A 20,301-nucleotide genomic window follows, 5' to 3' on the forward strand; every position below is an offset into this window, starting at 1 on the left:
GAAGGCTAAGAGGAGATATGAGAACAGTCTTCCAGTCCTTGAAGGGATGTCCCAGGGAAGATGGTGTGGATTTATTCTCTTGTCTCCTTGGAGAGCAAATAGAAAAACTTGATATCGGTTTTCTGGAGAGGGGTCTGAGCAGTAGCCACCAAGACAACCATGATAGGTTCCCATCTTTCAACTATATCTGCACCAATTCTTAAAAGTAAGTCCATGAGATCAATTCAGATTTGAGCCCCAATACCAGAAAGATGCTAAGGAGCTGGAAAGAGGGCAGAGAAGAGCAGTGAAGATGGTGAGGGGCTTGGAGGCTCAGTCCTATGAAGAACGGTGAAAAGAACTGGGTATATTGAGCATAAAGAAGAGAAGGCTAAGAGGAGACACGAGAGCAGTCTTCCGGTCCTTGAAGGGATGTCCCAGAGAAGATGGTGTGGATTTCTTCTCCATGGTGCCCAAGGATAGGACAAGGCCCAACCATGGAAGCTTTACAGATGGAGGTCCAAAGGAAGACATGAAATGAGGAGGAATTTCTTGGCTGGGAGAGCTCTGAAGGAGAGGAAGAGTCATGGGGGCTCCATCATTGGAAGGGTTCAAGCCATTTCTCTGAGGTGAACCTTTCTCTGAAGGTTCCTGCCCTTGTCATAGGATAGGACTGGATGACCTCCAAGGTTGCTCCCACCCCTTGCATTCGATGATTCTATGACAGTTGAAAATAGTATATTTCCTATATAATATTTTATATAATATAATACAGTGTTTCTCAACCGTGGCAACTTGAAGATGGGTGGACTTCAACTCCCAGAATTCCCCAGCCAGCATGGCTGGCTGGGGAATTCTGGGAGTTGAAGTCCACCCATCTTCAAGTTGCCACGGTTGAGAAACACTGCTCTAGGCATATGACGAATACTCCTGAATGTACATTATGCATGTACCCCAAAATAGCTGTCCCGGCTGGTAATAAATTCATTTTTTTCATAGCCGGGTAACGAAACGTTTGCAAGAAAAGAACCAACCTCAGAGAACACAGTTCAACCCTGAGCCACACATATTCGCTTCTCTTAATAAATTCATTATTTTCCTGAACCGACGGACATGCCAACCGGGCTTACAGGTGACTTTAATGCTGGAGAAACTTCACTGACGTTCGAAATACGTTCATGGGAAGTTGAACTATAGCCTCAAAAACGGGAACGATCTTTGGATCGATCGAAATCGGAGCCTGCCTGGAAACATCCTTTTTGCACGGTGGGAAAGAAAGGAACCCTTGACATCCCAGTCTGAAGAACTGTGTTTCCTTGCAGTCTTTGAATGGACTTTTTTTTCTGTCTGATGGAGAAACAGATCAATAGGAGTCTGTGGTTACGGCTCTGTTTAGAGTCATGTTTAGGCATTTCTGCAGCGTATTTTTTATCTTGTAGGATTTATTTCTATTTCTGCTTTTTTCCCATGTCTACTGCTTTGTATCTCGCTGCAGGCACGCTTTCTTCTTTTTCTCTTGATATACTACAGCAGACCACCACAACAAAAGAAAACATTTATTTTATTTATATATATTGATTAGAATTTTTTGATCCAGGAAAAGTACAGAAAACCAAACCAAAAAGAGAAAGTAAAAAAATAAAGACGCGAAGAAAAGAAATGAAAAAAGAAGAAAACACAGTATACTTATGCCTTCTGCCCTTCTTTCTATCAGTTAATTACCACATTCTTCTTTTCTCTTCCTCTTTGTGCCTTTTTCATCCCCAAATCCATAAATCATCAATTCAGTCTTGTCTTCTTTCAAGAAAACGTCCATATAAGGTTTCTAGTCTTTCAAAACAGTCTTTATCTTTTTTTTCCCCTGACCAAACTGGTCAGCTTTGCCAATTCTGCAAGTGCGGTTCATTTTATCATCCTTTTTAAATCTGGAGGTATTTCCTCGCCGTTCCACCTTTGGGCATGCGGTCCTCGGGCTGCAAACAAGAGCAAGGAGAACAACTTTGCAATGAGAATTTGGACAGGGAGGGGCAAGGAAGAGTCCAAAGGGTGGGGGAGGACCCCGCTCAGTCCTGGGAAAGTGGAAAGCATCAGAAACTCAAAACGACCTGCCTGGATTGGTTTAGGGCTAAATGGGGCAGAGAGAAAGTCAGTTGAACATGGCAGATTGTGCCCTTCTACCCTATCACAATAAACATCACCCCTGGAATCCCTGCGTGGCTGTTTCTTCACCTGGCCTACCTCGCAGGGCTGATAGGGAGGCTCACGTCTGCACTGCCCCTCTCTCTCCTCTTCCCTCTGCAGGCCGTGTGGCAATGGAAGATCAATCAAGCGGTGTGCCAGGCCTTGATGGAGAAGAGGGACTGCCCCTGGTGGGGCGACGCAGGCAAAGGCTTCGACCCTCCGCTCTGCCGCTTTGGCACCCTCACTTTCAGGGCCGAGGGGCGGTTCAAGAATGCCACCTACCAGGGAGAGTGGTGCTTGGGGAAGCCCCACGGCAAGTAAGTCTGTGCTCTGTGGGCATCAGGCCCATCTCTAAAGAAAAGTGGCATTCGCCAATAGAGATGCCAACCAAACTAATTTGGTGGGTGGGTTAACCGTGGTTTCTGGGTAATGCTCGGCTTCGGAGAGGGGGGAACATGGGCCTTTTGTAACATCTGCAACCTGATTTGCCTTAAGTTGAGGTGGACCACACACTTTAACTCAGTGCTCTTCAAACTTGGCCACGTTAAGATGTGTGGACTTCAACTCCCAGAATTCCCCAGCCAGCGACTGCTCTTTCTTCTTTCTTGTGCTACTTTAGTTTGTATTAGTTCTTACTATTGTTGTTAAAACTCTAAAAAAAAATTAGGTTAAAAAAAAAAAAAGATGTGTGGCCTTCAACTCCCAGAATTCCCCAGCCAGCATGCTGACTAGGGAATTCTGGGAGTTGTAGTCCACACATCTTAAAGTGGCCCAGGCTGAAAAACACTACTCTAAGATGTTCTAGATCACAGTTTTTCCAACTGTGTTTTGTGGAGCCCCAGGCTTTCATGAGAACTTAACAGGTTCTGCGAAATACTAAGTGGAAAACATTTTTTTTTCTATCTTTGCCACTTTATCAGGGGCTCTGGGGATTTTCTGTTTTTAACAGGTCTGAAAAGGTTAGAAAAACCTTGTTCTAGATCATTAGGCAGCAAAGGCAAAGTCTGTGTTTTAGGAACTGAGGAAGTGTCGAACCTTGCTGGAGCGTGGAATTTATCCTCCTGCAATCCGCCCCTTTTTGACCTCTTTTCAGTTTCTCGCCCTTACGGCTGCTAAGGGAAACTCAAAAATATGCACGTGCACCTGATTCAGCTGCAAAAATCAGGGGATTTGGCAGATGAGGCATTGTTTTAAACTGGAGAGGGGCCCTCTTTATTTTTTGTATTCTTCTACCTGGTCTGTAGACCAGTATTTCTCCACTTTAGCAACTTTAAGATGTGTGGACTTCAATTCCCAGAATTCCCCCACCAGCCATGCTGGCGGGGGAATTCTGGGAGTTGAAGTCCACCCCTCTTCAAGTGGCCAAGGTTGAGAAACACATACTGGCTGGGGAATTCTGGGAGTTGAAGTCCACCCCTCTTCAAGTGGCCAAGGTTGAGAAACACATACTGGCTGGGGAATTCTGGGAGTTGAAGTCCACACATCTTATTTGCCAAGGTGGAGAAACGCTCCTGTAGACTATAAGATACTGTGATCTTTTTCCTTGCCATCAAAGATGCCAACAGTAGTTGCAGATAAAATGATTTTGCCGATCCTTAAAGGAAGATGAGGCAGAGTGCCAGCTAACTGTAAAATCAAGTGACCGACAGCAGCTTAATCTGTTGTGAATTCTGGTTCCAAATTTGGTTTTCAGCTAGGGATTTCTCTTTTTTTAAGCTTCCGTCGTGAGTCGGTTCGGCTGCAACATCCTTTAACGGGTCTCTTCTCTTCTCAGGGGGACGCTAACATGGCCCAACGGGCAGAACTACGTCGGAGATTTCAAAAAAGGCTTGGAAAATGGGTAATGGGATGCGCCCACCTGGTGAAATGCCAACATCCAAGCGGGCTGCTTTGGGTGGCAGGTTTCTCAGAAGATCTCTCTCAAGTCCCAATGAGCCATGCCCAGATTTGTCATTTTAGTAGATCCAGGCATAAAATCAACCTGACCTTGTGATGGTTTGGCAACTAAGCAAGGTTGGGCCAAATTAGGCCTTGGATGGGAGGCCACCATGAAACCCCGGGGGTGAAGTCAAGGCTAGGAAGCAAAAAATTCCGACTAGATAAAGACAAATCAAACTACCTCTGGATGGTGCCCGGAAAACTGCGTGGATGTATCTCTGAGAGTCAACCTTGTCCTGAAATCTTTTTTCTTAATTATTGCACACTTACATACTGCAAATAAGAAGGAAGAAAGCTACCTGGAAGAGGTGTAATGGTATGTGGGAATGGCCTTGGAAGACGGAGTGAAAAGATGCTACTAAGGGAACGGTCAGATAAGAGAGAGCATAGCCCGCAGCTGCATAATGGATGGAGAAAGAAACTCAGAAAGGACCCTCTCTAGTTTCTCAGGCTGTGAAAGAGACAGCAGGAGATTTGTACTTTCAGACTTGCATGATTGGTGTCAGCCTTCCCAGGTAGACCAGACAGGAAACACGACCAGATGAGTTAATTCTACTTTATTGTAAGGCTACATTGAATGAATCCTGCAAGACTGAAAGTACAAATCTCCCGCTGTCTCTTTTACTGCCTGAGAAGTTAGGAAGAGTCCTTTCTGAGTTTCTTTCTCCCTCCATTATGCAGCTGTGGGCTATGCCCCTCTCTTATCGGATCATTCTCTAGGCAGCTTCTCTTCCCCCCGTCTCCCAAGGTCCTTCCCACAGACCATTACCGAGGGGACCCCTTAAACGTATCTTGTGCTTTGAGCACAAGATGGGAGAGTCATAGAATCATAGGAGGACAGGGTTGGAGGTCTTCTAGTCCAGCCCCCAGCCATGCTTCTGATGCTTGACTTGAGGGCAGGTTATTTTGGCTTCCCCACCTGGGGTGGGGGGAGATTGAGATGCAGATTTTGGGAGTCTTCCCTATTACAAAAGGGCTTCTTCGTTTTCTTATCCTAATTGTGTATGTGTGATCCTACAGATCACTTATGCCATTCCAATTCAACTCAACTCAACTCAACTCAAATTGAATGTTTTTTTTAAAAACCCTCTTCCTGAGAGTGAGAGCGGTTCGAGAGTAGAATGGGATCAGGAAAAGTGATGGGCTCCCTTTCACTGGATGTGTTCAAGCACTGGGGGTGCTTTAATTGGGTGCCTGTAGAAAGAGGATTGGACTAGATCACCTCAAGGGCTTCCTCCAATTCCAAGAGGGTATGATTTCCTGACTAGAGCAGAAGTCAAGACCAGCTTTTCTCACTCATGTCTTTTCTTCTGGGCTTCAGGTTTGGGATCTGCTTGATCCCCTGTGGATCAAAAGACTGCTACAACTGCTACAAATGCCACTGGCGGGAAGGCAGGATGAATGGCTATGGGATTTGCGAGTAAGCCCATCACTGAATCATTGTTTTTGAAAGTTTACCTGTTGTTTTCATTTGGATTAGCTGCTGGTAGAAAGGTTCTAGGCCAAATGAGACCTGGATATTCCACACCTTCCAGTACAATATACAATATATTATAACATTGATTCTGCATAGTCATGACCTCCCAAATCTCTTGGAGTTTCTGTTCAAAAGTCAGTATCCGAAACCTACAATTTTCCTTTCCCCTCCTCCTCATGTTTTCCTTTGTACTGCTCTCAAAGCCTGAAAGGAGGAGGTGCTTGGTTTCATGGAGGGTGTACCCAAGTTCCCCAGGGAAACTTTTTGGTTGGAGGAAAGGACTACACACGGTTTGATCCATAAATAATTCCAAGAAAACTGGATTGCTCTCGGCACGGGATGAATAAAGATTTACTAGCCCACTTCATAAACTGGGTAGCCCTCTCATTGACTAAGGAGGATACCGATAAAATCTGCTGTCCATCGGAAGAGGTCAAAGGGTGTGTTCTTCGTTAAAGCGTGTTTCTTTTCCAGATACGGCAATGAGACGGTCTACAAAGGGTATTTCAAGGACAACCTGCGCCAAGGTTTTGGCGTCTTGGATAGTCCTCTGGCCACTGGTCATCCGTTTAAATACACAGGACACTGGAAAAAGGACAAGAAAGCTGGTTACGGCATCTGGGATGACAAGGAGAGGTGAGCGGGTTGTGTCTCATAAGTAAATAAAATACACCCAGGCTGCAATTAGTTCGAATCATATGATATTCGATTTAGGACGAATTGTAAATTGATACCATGTCACGTTTCGCAGACCCAAAATTCAGCAAATGTAAGGCTAGTGCGTGCACAGTTGTGGTTGGGGTTTTACACACGGCTCATCTTTGTGTGTGCAAAATGGGGAAAGGAAGATTCCATCAGAGGAAAACAGTAAAGTTTTAAAAAGAAGAGGCTCGGTATTATATTTGAGCAAAAATTTGATGCAATGGAACGACGTGAACACGGTCATAGCAACGCTTAAATAGATGTTGAAATGCCTGAATCTATGGTCATTTTCTCGTTTTTGTTTTTATTTCGCTTTCTGTAACTACTCTGCGACTTCGATAAACATACATTTAAATTATAAGCATATTCTTTTGATCCTTTGCTGTCATATTTCATTAACACACATGTAAAAGTTTATGTTTAAAATGTTTCATTGCCTATTTCGAGCTGGAACCCATTACCCTATTCTTCATAGAAATATCGCTTCAGAGAGTGCAGTTTCGAATAATGCGACCTTCTCATGGGGTTCATTAACTGCACTAATTGAGACCTACCTGGGATTAAAAGAAAATATGCAGGCACCGGATTCACACGAGATGCTAAGCCTTAAATTCTGGTGAACCCAGTACAACTGCTGCAGTCCTACGAGAAGCAAGGCTTGGTCAGATAAACCATATTCTGGCTTTATGCCTGGGCACTGGACCACCCGAGATGCTAGTATTGTGGCCCTAAGCTATTTTCCATCGGGTGTTTGTTAGATCGCTCTGAATAAAGGATGCCACTTAATACATTCACAGAATCATGCTCCCCACGTGGTTGGAAAGGCTGCAGGAAAAAGGGAACTCTCCTACCTTTTTGATGGGAGTGCTCTAAAATAAAAATCTCTGGGGGTAATATGGGAGAGGCAATTATCAGTGTTACCTCCACCTTCGTTGGGGCAGAGGTAAAATGATGTGGTTGTCAACCTGTCGATGCAGTTGAAGGGCTGGGCCCAAAGCCAAGTGGATTACCCTGCAGGGAGCAACCGATCGCAGTGTTTCCATTGTCTTGAAGACAGTCCCATGCCACGTGTGTTGCAAGAATCCTGCTGAGCCTGGCGGGTTGTGCGAGGCCTCCAGCATGAGCTGCCTTGCATCACCCCCTTGGCTGTGACGGTTTCTCCTTGCGCAAGGCTGCTTTCCGATTGCACCGAGGCCTCATTTTTCCCTTTCTTGCTTGCTGGATTTCAGAGGAGAGAGGTACATCGGGATGTGGGAGAACGACCAGAGGCACGGGCCAGGCATTGTGGTGATGCAGTCTGGTGTCTGCTTTCGAAGGACGTTTCACCTGGATAAAATGGTGGTAAGTGAACCTTCACGCCTGTCATGGATTCTTTGCACTTAGCATTTTTGCCCCGTTTACCAGATCCCAGATGCTTCACGTGAGCCAGGAGTTCAAAACATAAACAGGTACAGAATGATCACATGCGCTGCGTGGATTGATCCGATTAGGTTTGAATTCCGTGTAAACCTAAGGGAAAATCAGTTTTTAGTCTGCTACCTGGTTTTTGGAGCAAGGACCCTAGTCTGTCTCTCTGAATTAAAGCCTTTGCCACTTTAATAGGAAATATTCTTCCAACTTCCTTGTAAGGTAGGCCAGTATTATTATTCCTATAGTGGGGCAGAGAAGAGAAGAGACTAGAAGGGGAATAATTGCCAGAAACAAACTTTAGCAGCGAGTGGGGAAGATGAGATTTAAACTCAGTGTATCTGACTTGTTCTTCAGAAATGAGGCAAGTTTCTAGTCCTTATGCTATAAGAATATGCTTGAAAGGCTAGGGGTATTGCCTTTACCATCTCAGAAACCAGAAGTGCTTTCTTCCCACAGCCCACAGTCTTGGCAGCTTAAAGTAATCTCGAGCTGTTCCAGCTATACAGCATTTTGGTTCTGCTCCAACGCTTTGTCGATGACATGGTGGAGGAAATGGGCAGGGGTTGGAGGCTGCCCAGCTCCTATTGACCAGTTTAGGTTGGGAGCAGGCATAGCCCTTCCCCTCCGCTTGCTGGGTAATGCCCTTGGGAGTGTCTGGTTGTGCTGCAGGAGAGCCCAGACACCTGGAGGCTAATGTCAGTCTTGCGAGGTAGTCCAGACAAGAAGCACACCCAGAAGTTCTATCTCTACCTTTATTGTAAGGTTCCATTAACAGAATCTATCAAGTCTGAAAGTCTATCTCCCCCCCTCCCCTTTACAGCCCAAGAAACTAGGGAGGGTCCTTCTGAGACACTTTCCACACTCCCATTCCTTCTGAAGGCTCAGCTACTTCTTATCTGACCATTGCCTAGTCTGCGGCTCTTCCTCTTGTCTCCCAAGGTCATTCTCCCATACCATTACAGGAACAGAGACACCTGTCCCCAAAATGCCTGGTTTTCTATCAGATCTTATCTGGGCTCCAAATAAATGCAGGGTAAGCCCTTGTCTGAAAAAGTGTGAGTCCTGTCTTTTAAACGCAGGTTTTGAAAGAATGTTAGATCTATGTTTAGAAAACAGGACTATGCCTCTCTGCTGTACAGAGGCATCCGTTGTTCCAACCACCCACATACACTTGATTTGGGAGGGGGATTTCTTTTCCCACCGACAGGTGATAATTGGTAGGAGGGGAAACAAAACCAGAGGAATCCACCAACCATTTTCCTTAACTTGTACTGCATTAAAACAATAATAATAGCACCGGTCACTGTCCTCATCACTGTGGCAGGATGGAGGTTGGCAGTTGGCACAGGAGACTTTCTGCCCAGCCCATTTTTCTGCCAACTGAAGGAGTCTTGGCTAGCATGTTGACATGGCTGATTAGCTGTGCCCTTTCCCAAGCTGTAGGATTTGCCTTTTTAGTAGAAGCAACCATGAATATTAGCCACATGCTTTCAATCTGCAAAATTGGAAGTGCTGAAATTAAAATCAGATTTTTATTACAACCTCGACCAACGGTATCTCTCTCTTTTTCTCTCTTGATCTTGAAGGGATCTGGGGTTCTCCTGCTAGAGGATGATTCTGTCTACGAGGGAAATTTCACAAACGACTTGAGTTTTGTTGGAAAGGCAAGTATGGGCACGGGAAACCCGCTGAATCTAACTCCGAGTCTGGAAGACTCAGAAAGCTCAGATTACTTAAAATGCTTTCTTAAGATCAGGCCAGATGAGTCCCTGGATAAGAGACCACAATGAAATCTCAGGTCTATAGACTAATACTGGGAAGTTAATTTTTTTTTTTTTTTAAAAAAGGATTTTCTCTACTGCTTTCAAGAAAATTGCATGGATGTGCCCATGAAATTACCCACTGTAGCTGAAGGAAATACTAGCAATTATTAATAATGAATTAATAATAAACAAGTAATTGACATGAACAATGGATTAAATTGGCAATAAACTAATAATCAATACATTAATACGAACCAGGTGTGTTGGTTACACTGGATGTTGATTGTTGTTTTTATCATCTTCCCAGCTGCTATGCATTTTGTGTGTGTGTGTGTGTGTTTTTATCATTTTTAATATTGTTAGCAGCCCACGGTCATGTATTTGAGATGAGCAGCTCTATAAATCTATGAAACAAACAAATCAATAAATAATTGCAGGGAAAACTGACTTTTCCAAGTGGTGTCATCCTGGAGGACATATTCACCAACAAACCTAGACACGGATTACAGATGCAAGGGGTTCTGAACACTTCCGGAGATCGGCAGGCTGTCACCAAGGCTGCTTTGTAAGTTGGAAGACAATGGCCTGTTGAGATTCTGGAGAAAAGCATCTGGAAACCCCACTTTTGTTCCCACTGATGTTTTGCCAGGAAAAGCTCCCCCTCAGGACATTTCCCCATGATTGATTGCCAGAGCAATGCCGCCAGAAAATTGCAAGGGAAGACTCTCAGTGGTGATGTCTGGTCCCTTAGCTCTGGGTCTGTGATGGAATGGAATTATGAAGGCCAGGCTCAGAGAGATAAACATTTTCTTAGCTCCCCAGAAGAGCGTGGGAGGAACAAGAGGATGAGACTGGCAGCTCCCTGAGGAATTCACACTGTTGTGGCTGGATGACTTTGGGAGCTGGGGTTTGAGTCTGGGAAGATTCTTGCTAGAGGTTGTAGCTAATAAACATAGCTGGACTGAATTGGCATTGTCTCTTGACAATGATTGATGTCAGGCCTAGCCCAAGGAACTCCAAGAGATCATGCCAATTCAGTCCAGCTATGTTTATTAGCTACAACCTCTAGCAAGAATCTTCCCAGACTCAAACCCCAGCTCCCAAAGTCATCCAGCCACAACAGTGTGAATTCCTCAGGGAGCTGCCAGTCTCATCCTCTTGTTCCTCCCACGCTCTTCTGGGGAGCTAAGAAAATGTTTATCTCTCTGAGCCTGGCCTTCATAATTCCATTCCATCACAGGGTCTGTCATCTGGAGGAGAGAGTGAATGGGGGCAATGGTTAGATAATTAGACCAGGATTCAAGGACCCTGCTCAGCCATGATGCTCACTGGGAGATATGGACCCAGGGGTGTCCTCTGGGTAGGGTCAAAAGATGGTGGTCATGACAGTGCCCTGGAAGCGTCGTGCATAAAAAACAGCCGGTGATTCAATTGCACCAGCATGGCCATCATCTTGATTTTTGGCCAGATCCTCAGACACCCCTTCATGGCCCAGGATTCTCTCAGCTTAGTCCACTTTACAGAATTGTTCTGCTGAGACTGTTTGACTCTGGTTCCTTGGGGGAAAATATGGTTTAATATAATCAAGGTGAGCAGACCCGCATTGCCCGGGTTGATAGAACATTATGCGTGTGGTGTTAGATAGGCACCAACTTGGATTCACCCATGATTTGATAGCCCTCAAGGGATGGAGGTTGCATGTGTGAACTGCAAGGCCCAGCCTGTGATCTGTGTGCTCTCCTTGTCCAGCCAGTTGGGTCAGGAAGAATTTCCGGTGGAGAGGAGATGGGAAGACCTCTACAACCAGTTTCTGGAGTTCATCCGTGCAGGAGGCCAAGGCGAAATGGAAGAATTTTTTATGGGCTTTCATGTGCAGACCAGTCGGGAACTGCGCAAGTCTCAGGAATATCTTTTCTGCGACAGGTAAATGGTGCCTTGCAAGAAGCCGCCGCTGTTCTTGAATGGCAAGATCAGGGCCATCGGTCACCATCCTTTTCTTATTTACGAAAACGGGATGACGGTGGGGTTGGATCTCCCTCTTGAAGAACCTTTGAAGAATCCCAAAACCAGTTCAGCTAGAAGATGATGAATTTATGCTTAAACTCTGCACGTAGCCCTTCAAAACCAGGTTGGCATCTTCAGGATTGGATGGTGGGATGGGACGGGGGATTTCCAAAAGGGGCTGACCTGTAGGGGTTTTTTAACTTTGATGTGCAGAAGGTATATTTCCCTCGGATATAACAAAATCCACAAAAGTTAAAGTTGACGATGATGAAGCTGAGATGTTACCTTCATGGCAACTATGATCCTTCTCACTGGACCTGGGAATGGTCTTACTCATCTTAGTCTCTCTCCTGTAGAGGAACGGAAGAAGCTTCTGAGAAAATGGACTTCTTTGAAGAGCTGATAAAACACCAGGAACCGGAAGCTCGACAAAGTTATTTGCAACAGGTATGGTGTAGCTCAGGTAGGCATGGAATGAATGCTTTCTATTTCTGTAAGTAGGACAGCTGAGCATCTATTTTTGCCAGTCTTAAGGGCCCACTTCCATATATTTAAGCATATGGAGGCAGGAGGTACCTAGGGGTTGATATGAAATGTATCTGAGCAGAAAGGGCCATTGGGCTTCTGGTTTCATTGCACAGGTGGAAAGCCCTGATGGCTTTCTCTGGTCATCACCACTAGCCTTTTCTTCAATCCTAGAGCATTGCTTTAAATGTATACAGTGGAACCTCGAGTTACGAATTTAATCCGTTCCGTGACTCTGGTTGCAACTCAAATTGGTCGCAACACGAGGCAAATTTTCCCATAAGGTTCAATGTAATTACTGTTAATCCGTTCCGGCGTCCGCAGACCACGCGGCAGGGGTGGAAAAACACCGCGGACCATGCGGCAGGGCAGAAAAATGGCCGCGGACCATGTGTCAGGGGCGGAAAAATGGCCGCAGACCACGTGTCAGGGGCGGAAAATGGCTGCGGACCATGCGGCAGGGCGGAAAAACGGCCGTGGACCATGTGGAACGGGCAGAAAAATGGCGGTGGACCACGTGGAACAGGCGGAAAAGGGCCGCGGATCCAGTTCGCAAGTCGAGGTGAGTTTGCAAGTCAAGGTAAATTTTTGGGGCCGGAGCTGATCGTATCTCGAAAAATTCGTAAGTAGGGGCGTTCGTAACTAGAGGTACCACTGTATATGGTAATTTTTAAAATCTGCATTTTAAGTGGGTTTAAAAGAAATCTCCCTTGAGTGGAACTGGGTTCCTGGGAAATTCTTCTCTTCCTCTAATTCCGTGTTTCTCAACCTCAGCAGGTTTAAAATGTGTGGACCAACTCCCAGAATTCTGGGAGTTGAAGTCCACACATCTTAAACCTGCTGAGGTTGAGAAACACTGCTCTAATTTACAGCTTTGGAGAGCTGTATATATGACTCACCTCATCAATAGAAGAATAGACCCTGTTTGCACTTTCCCCACTATCTAGTTCACAAGTTTGGAATCTACCTTGATTTTAAGATGGTAATCTTCTGACTTTTCAGTCCCTGGAGTCCTCTCTACATCCTTTAGGGAAATTGCTGAAGGCTCTGACCTTGGTGTTTCAGTCAACCTATTCCGGCATTGGCGCTAACAAGCATCTGCTGAGAATGGCCCAAGAAGAGGTCAAACACTACGCCAACAAAATATGGGAATTCTACCAGTACGTATTGCTTTAATTCCACAACAGCTTCCTGCGTCTTCTCCTCTCTTGGAAATCTAAGCTGCTAAGCAACTGCAAATAAATTTAATTTTTGCTTTGGGCCATCAGCTCGCATCTCTAGAGTCTTCTTGGTTCTGGAAATGAGACTTATTTTAGAACGTCATGCAGGCCCATCAAGGCAGGAATAGAAATGGAGTCTTTCATTTCTCTTCCTCCCTGGATTGTCTTCCTTAAATCTTCCTTCGTTTGTAAGAGATCCTGGATGGGGGAATATGAATGAGGGCTTTGTTTTTAACAGTTTCCCTCTCCTCTCTCCTTTTCCCTCATATCCACAGGTGGGAGGCCCAAATCTTCAGCTAAAGCATAGTTTAAATCAGTGTTTCTCAACCTTGGCCACTTCAAGATGTGTGGACTTCAACTCCCAGAATTCCCCAGCCAGCCATGCTGGCTGGAGAATTCTGGGAGTTGAAGTCCACATATTTTCAAGTGGCCAAGGTTGAGAAACGCTGGCTTAGATGCCTGAAGAAATCAATCCATTGCAACTCTCTGTAAAAACTGCTCCAGAGTTTCTTGGGTCAAAGGATTGACTTAAACCAGTTAAAACTTTTCAAGTTTCTCTTAACTTCTCAAGATCTTGGAGTCAAAATGACTTGATGGTACATAATCAGTCCATCAATCAACCTGATGGATGTCCAGCCTCTGCTAGAAGACATCCAGTGAAAGGGAGCCTCCCACCCCCTGGGTTTTATTTTATTTATTTTATTTATTGCACAATTGATTAGCCACCCATCTCACTTTTGTCCAAGTGACTCTGGGCAGAGTTATTGTCAAACTGCTGTTAGGACAACCAATTGCTAGAGTCCCTGGAGTCCCTGGGAGTTGGGCAGCATATAAATTTAATTAATAATAATAATAATAATAATGATGATGATGATGAATAGCATTCTCTGTCCACACTGTTTAAATAATTTTAAAAAGGATTCCAACAGTATCTGGTCAAGGTGGTTTGGTTTCAGGCAAGATGGATGTTTTCCCCCTGATTCTGTTAAATCAATGGCCTTTGGGAGAACAAACCCAGCAATTTCCCCATTTTACTGAATTTTCCCCCTCCAGAACTTTGTTGAAAATCACTTTGAAGTTCTCTAACTGTGCACCCATTTCCAGTTGCTGGGAGAGGCATATGTATCTTAATCCGAGTGTTTTCTGATGATCTCTAGTTTAATATTTTAAATTTCTTCTTCTCTTGTAGAGGTTTGCTGCGACTTGCCTTCAGGGTCAAAGGACACACATTCCCCCAGGACACAGAACAGAGGTAACACTGTAGAACCCTGTTAAGCCCTTGATTGTTCAAACCATGGTTTGCTAGCTAAGCCACAGTCACCGGGTGGACATTTCCCCCATTTCCCCCTCCTCCCTAGGGTGGTGTCCCCCATTACGGGGAGATGGGCAGAGATAAATCTAATAAATAAATAAATAAATAAATAAATAAATAAATAAATAAATAAATTTGATACTAAGCCATAAACCACACTGTACGAATTCACCCATTCAAAAGCTAAAGTCGAGGTTCACTTTTGGAGACCTTATGGACACATTCCATAATTTTCTGGGCAACGACATTGAAAATGGTTGGTTGGTTGGTTGGCTTTTAACATAATTTTATTAAAAGTTTTAAAAACAAAGGTAAAGACGAACGCAAACTAATAGAGAGTGAGGAAGAAGAAAGAAAAAAGAAGTCAAAGCAGAGCTAAAAGTGCAAGAAAGAAAGGAAAAGGAAAATAGGAAAGAAAGAAAAAATCTTTTTTTTCCCCTTTCTTTCCTATTTTTCTTTAACCGTTTTTCCCTTTCTAACATCGAAAATGGTTTGCAATTGTTTTCTTCCAGCCTGCGTTTTCCCTTCCCAGTCTCTCTTCTAGCCCCGGGATTTCCTGGTGGCTAACTGACTAACTAGTACTAACTAACCAGTTCCTTAGTACTAACTAAGTTCCTCCTAGTCCATCCACTTAGCGCAGGAAAGGAAAGGCGCGGCCATTTAGGGCCAGGCACGAAATCCTGGAACGTTTAATAGCCTTTCTGTTTTCCATCCTCAAGACATCATCATGATCCGTGTCTTGGCTGTTTCCCTGTTTATTTTTTTCTTTTTGGTGATGGTTCTTGATGTTTAGGGCTGGGGGCTGCTCTAATTAGGTTTCCAGTTAAAAACGGCCGAAATCTTACATTCCTGTGATTTTAGCCTTACATATTCATTGATGAGTTTGTTTCTTCGAATTACATCTCGCCTCCCCTCTGGGAGGTCAAGGTGGTGTACCTAACACTTTCCCCTCTGTTTTTTGCCCCCCACCACAACAACCCTATGGGGTAGGCCAGGCTGATTAGCCCACCGGCATAATCCACCCAGTTTCCATAGATGAGGCTGGATTTGAACCCGGTCCCAACCCGAGCCCTGAGCCTCCCAGTCCATCCCAGACCTGGGAATGGTTGCCACAAATGTCGCAGACCGGCAGCCGCCTGCTCTCGGCTGCTGCGGGAGGGAAGGGGGAGCCGCACTGACGGGCCTCTGGCTCTCCTCCGATCAGGGACCCGGAAGGAGGCCGCCTTGTCCTGCCTCTCATCCTGCCGTCTTTCTACCCGGAACTCCTGATGCTCTACATGGTCTCCCACGAAAAGCAGGACGAAGAGTACTGCCAGGGAATTGTCAACCTCAGTCGCTTTTCTGACATGAAGCTACTGGAATACTTGGACGTCCAGAAGTGAGTGGTGGTCTCAGAAACGCCCCTCCCTCCTTCCTTCCCTTCCCCCCTCTCACTTTTCTTTCACTTTCACTTTCACTTCCCTTTTCCTTCCTTCCCCTATTTCCTTTCCTTCCTCCTCCCTCTCCCTCTCCCTCTCCCTTTCACTTTCCCCTTCCTTCCATCCTTCCTCCCTTCCTCCCTCCCTTTCCCTTCTTCTTCCTTTCCTTTCCTTTCCTTTCCTTTCCTTTCCTTTCCTTTCCTTTCCTTTCCTTTCCTTTCCTTTCCTTTCCTTTCCTTTCCTTTCCTTTCCTTTCCTTTCCTTTCTCCCTCCCTCTCCCCCTTCCTTCCTTCCCCCTCTCCCTCCCTTCCCTCCCTCCCTCCCTCTTCCTTGCAAATTCTTAAGAATCTTCTTGCATTTGAAAGCAAGTGTCTTTGGAGCAGGAGGTCCTAAGCTAAATTACATTTAGGAGCTCCCAAATCTAATTTTCTTCTATTCCACCTATTTACAAATGTTTATTCTTCCCCCATCACCTGCCTTCTCTTTTCAGACACTTCTGGCCTCTCAAAGATCTCACACTGACGAATAACCAAGTAAGTTATCTCTCTATTCTCTAACATTCCTGTTTTGTACAAAGAGGTCCAAATATGCCTACGTGCGTCCATGCGTGCATTCCAGCTTAAATCGAAAAGAATTCTTCCTTGCATGAATGTTTCTTCTGAGTAAGAAAAAAAAAAAAAACCTAGGCTAAAATCTCTCTCCTTAATAAATTCTACATGTGGGATAGAATCTGCTCCATCACTTCAAAACCCCTTGGCCCGACATCCTGACTCCTTTTCTGTTGATTCCAGATCAGTCCGGGTGCCGATGCAAACACGAAAGTTGCATCATTAGCATAAATTTTATCCCAGCGGCAATAAGTTATGGTTGAAGATATAATAATAATAATAATAATAATAATAATAATAATAATAATAATAATAATTGCAAGCACTGAAGCGATACCGTTAACACCATCACACAACATCTGCCTATCCCAGGTCCTTGGGAAGGATTCGATGGGTGGACAAAAATGCCAAATCCAGTCTAAACATCTGGCTGACTGTGGACTAACCATCATCATCATAATTTAGCCTTGCCCTGCTACTCCTCTCCTTTTGGAGAGCTGGTCTCCCTTAATTTGAAGATTCCTCAACGGGTAGCTTCAGTGCTCACAAATACTTATAATGTTTGCAAGCTCCAAAAAGCAAGGTCTTTGCATGAGTGAAAGGCCAGATATTGGATATTTCAGACATCCTCAAGCCCTGGGTTAGGTTGCCATCAAATGCCACCAGGTACAGTGTGGTAAAATTTTGTTGTGTTCTTCCTTTAAAGAGGCAGTCCCTGGTGAAGGATCAGTGCTTTCTCTCTGCTACTGAATGTCTACAGAAGCTGATGTAAGTGGCCAGCAAACGCTGTTCTACCATTAGGTTCATACATTCACTTGATCTGTGACTTGTTTTTAAAACAAGAAACTTGCTGAAGAAGCCAGAATGGGGTAGTATTGCACCACATTAGTCCCAAACTATGGTTTATAAACCAGAATATTTTGGTTCACACATTGCACCAAACTGCATTATGGTATATGAACACAGTCTGTTTTAGTTTTACGGGTAGTCCTCGCTTAACAACCACAATAGGGATGGAAAAATTCATTGTTAAGCAGGGCGGTTGTTTAGCGAGTTGCGCCCAATTATACAACCTTTCTTGCAGCGGTCGTTAAGCGAATCACATGGTCCTTAAACAAATCACACAGTTCCCCATTGATTTTGCTTGCTGGAAGTAGGCTCGGAAGGTCGCAAATGGTGATCACATGACCCTGGGACGCTGCAACCCTTGTAAGTGTGAACTGGTTGCCAAGTGCCCAGATTGTGATCATGAGACTGCGGGGATGCTGCAACGGTTGTAAGTGCAAGGACCAGTTGTAAGTCCCTTTGTTCAGCACTGTTGTAACTTGAACCGTCACTAAACAAATGGTTGTTAAGTGAGGACTACCTGTACTTTTTGCATCTGGAGGGAAAGGCATGGGCATAGTCCTTTGCCTCTTGATCCTCATAATAGCCCTGTGAGGTTGGACCTGTATAAATTGCATAACTTGTGTCGTCTAATAATATCGATTTCTGAGTGCTAAATAAATGAAATGCCCCTCCCCCCAGAAATCTCTAAGGTCTCACTAAGTTTTCCCATAAAATTCTCCCTTGTGCACGTCATAGGGACTAGCAACTTGCCTGCTTGTAAAAATGCAAATTAGGATCACTAAGACTCTTGATTCTGCCCCCAGTCTAAATAGTGACCCTTGAGGGTAGAATTGTAGGATGAATGTGTCTTTTGGCTTCCCATGTATTTTACATGATTGGCAGTCTTTTTTCTCTACTCACCTCATCCTCCCTGGCAGCACTACTGTTGACCCCCAGGAAAAACTGGACATTCTCCAAAAGACGTACGAGGAGATCGAGAAAACGATAAACCGACTGCTGGGGAAGGAATATAATCTGCCGATGGATGACCTCCTACCTCTGCTGACCTACGTGGTCACCCGCGCCAGGTGAGAAGACGCTTTGGTGGACTGCAAGGGGGGGGGACGGCCCATGGGCCACCCAGCATCCCATCCATGGAGCACACGGCTGGAACTGGGTGCCAAATGGTAAAGGGTCAGCCTGTGAAAAAAAACCCCAAAACCCCAAATGGACTCTTTTTGGAGTTTTAAGAGTGGGAATGGAATAGTTTACGTCGTGAAGGACTGCCGGTTCTATTCCCATCCCTAAGACACTTGGCTGGCCCCCTGAATCCTAAAATAATCCCAAGGGCAGGATTGACTGAGGTGATTGGCTTGCTTACAGTTTACGTGATTATCACTGTATTTTTTAATTGATTACCATGACTTTTATGCTGCTTCAGTCTGGCTGGCTCTAGGCGGCTTACAAAGTCAAGCAATGCAGTCAGCAGCAAAATACCACGAGGGTCTCAGCAGGACCATGAAAACAGACTTTTTTCAGCTGTTTGTGCCACAATAAGTTCACTCAAGTGATCCACAGGGTATGGTCAAAAAAGTCAAGATGGGGCCGCAGCGGTGCGATCAAAGCTCCGCCCACTCTTGACTGTTTTGACCACACCCTGCAGACCCCCCTGAGTTTACTGTTGTGAGGTCCTCAGTCTCCCTGTTCTGACACAGTATTTTCCTCTCTTCTAGCATCCAACATTTAGGAGCAGAAATTCATTTGATTAGAGATTTGATGGATCCTACAAATGAAGGTGGCTTGCATGATTTCCTCCTCACAGCACTAGAGGTAGGAAGGAAGGAGGGAGGGAGGGAGGGAGGAGGAGAGAAAGAAAGAAGAGGGAGGGAGGGAGGGAGGGAGGGAGGGAGGGAGGGAGGGAAAGAAAGAAAGAAAGAAAGAAAGAAAGAAAGAAAGAAAGAAAGAAAGAAAGAAAGAAAGAAAGAAAGAAAGAGGAGGAGGAAGGGAGGGAGGGAGGGAGGAGAGAAAGAAAGAAGAGGGAGGGATGGAGGGACGGAGGAAGGAAGGAAGGAAGGAAGGAAAAGAAAGAGGGAGGGAGGAGGAGAAAGAAAGAAGAGGGAGGGAGAAAGGGAGGGAGGGAGAGAGAGAGAGAAAAAGAAAGAAAGAAAGAAAGAAAGAAAGAAAGAAAGAAAGAAAGAGAAAGAAAGAAAGAAACGGAGGGAGGAAGGAAGGAAGGAAGGAAGGAAGGAAGGAAGGAAGGAAGGAAGGAAGGAAGGAAGGAAGGAAGGAAGGAAGCAGCTAGACATGTATATTACAGCTGTGTATGTAAGTTAATGCCCTGTCAGGTCCAGAGGCATGTGCAAAATGTTCAGAGGTTGAAACGTTTTGTTCTCGCGTTGTTAGGAGTCTTCTGGTCTCAAAATCTACTGTTCCAAATTCTGTTTTGCCCTCAGAATGATTGGTTCCAACATTTTGGGTGACTTGGGACGGTTTGGGATCAAGCGTTTCAACCTTAACCCCCTTTCCACACCTCTAATTGGATCAGGGCAAAGGTTGACGTGCTTCATATTTTGGAAGCCAGATGTTTCAGCGGGGAAAATACTGCATGAAAGGAAAGTTGGTGGGCAACGATCAGGTCTTCTTGGTGTCCCTGAAGAAAATCCATTGTGTGTGTGTGTGTGTGTGATCTGCTGCCTTCCAACTCTATCCTCCCTCCATTTCTGACCTTGTCAGGAAGTTCTGTGCTTAAGTTGTTATAGCATTTTCCTAAAAGTGTGGCTTCAGATGACGGCATAATTCAGGTTTTCCCTTACGTTGTGGCGGCTGCAGGAGTTTCTTTTCATCAGTTATGGGGAAGTGGAGATCAAACTGAGATTAAGTTGAGGAACCCAGACTTAATGAAGGTTTTTAGCTTCTACCAATCCAGGAAAGCTGAC

General features: G+C 45.0%; 1 protein-coding gene across 2 annotated transcripts in view; it reads left to right on the plus strand.

Moving 5' to 3' along the window:
* ALS2CL (ALS2 C-terminal like) overlaps positions 1-20,301 on the plus strand; it is a 47,539-nt gene that overhangs the window by 25,461 nt on the left and 1,777 nt on the right. The window contains exons 10-25 of one of the 2 annotated variants that reach the window (XM_088150776.1): positions 2,281-2,477; positions 3,935-4,000; positions 5,420-5,518; positions 6,050-6,211; positions 7,507-7,618; positions 9,274-9,351; positions 9,888-10,015; positions 11,200-11,373; positions 11,811-11,901; positions 12,982-13,139; positions 14,389-14,451; positions 15,716-15,889; positions 16,420-16,462; positions 17,244-17,305; positions 18,304-18,453; positions 19,099-19,195. In XM_088150776.1, coding sequence (XP_088006902.1) covers positions 2,281-2,477; positions 3,935-4,000; positions 5,420-5,518; positions 6,050-6,211; positions 7,507-7,618; positions 9,274-9,351; positions 9,888-10,015; positions 11,200-11,373; positions 11,811-11,901; positions 12,982-13,139; positions 14,389-14,451; positions 15,716-15,889; positions 16,420-16,462; positions 17,244-17,305; positions 18,304-18,453; positions 19,099-19,195 — 1,854 coding nt within the window. Of the gene's footprint in view, positions 1-2,280; positions 2,478-3,934; positions 4,001-5,419; positions 5,519-6,049; positions 6,212-7,506; positions 7,619-9,273; positions 9,352-9,887; positions 10,016-11,199; positions 11,374-11,810; positions 11,902-12,303; positions 12,542-12,981; positions 13,140-14,388; positions 14,453-15,715; positions 15,890-16,419; positions 16,463-17,243; positions 17,306-18,303; positions 18,454-19,098; positions 19,196-20,301 lie in introns of those variants that run through there. The other variant, XR_015797892.1, reaches the window with a different exon arrangement.

The sequence above is a fragment of the Python bivittatus genome, unplaced genomic scaffold, assembly GCF_059951505.1.
Source record: "Python bivittatus isolate LINGU-HERP-01145 unplaced genomic scaffold, Pbiv_v1 ctg000610_np1212, whole genome shotgun sequence".
In the NCBI taxonomy this organism is placed as follows: domain Eukaryota; kingdom Metazoa; phylum Chordata; class Lepidosauria; order Squamata; family Pythonidae; genus Python; species Python bivittatus.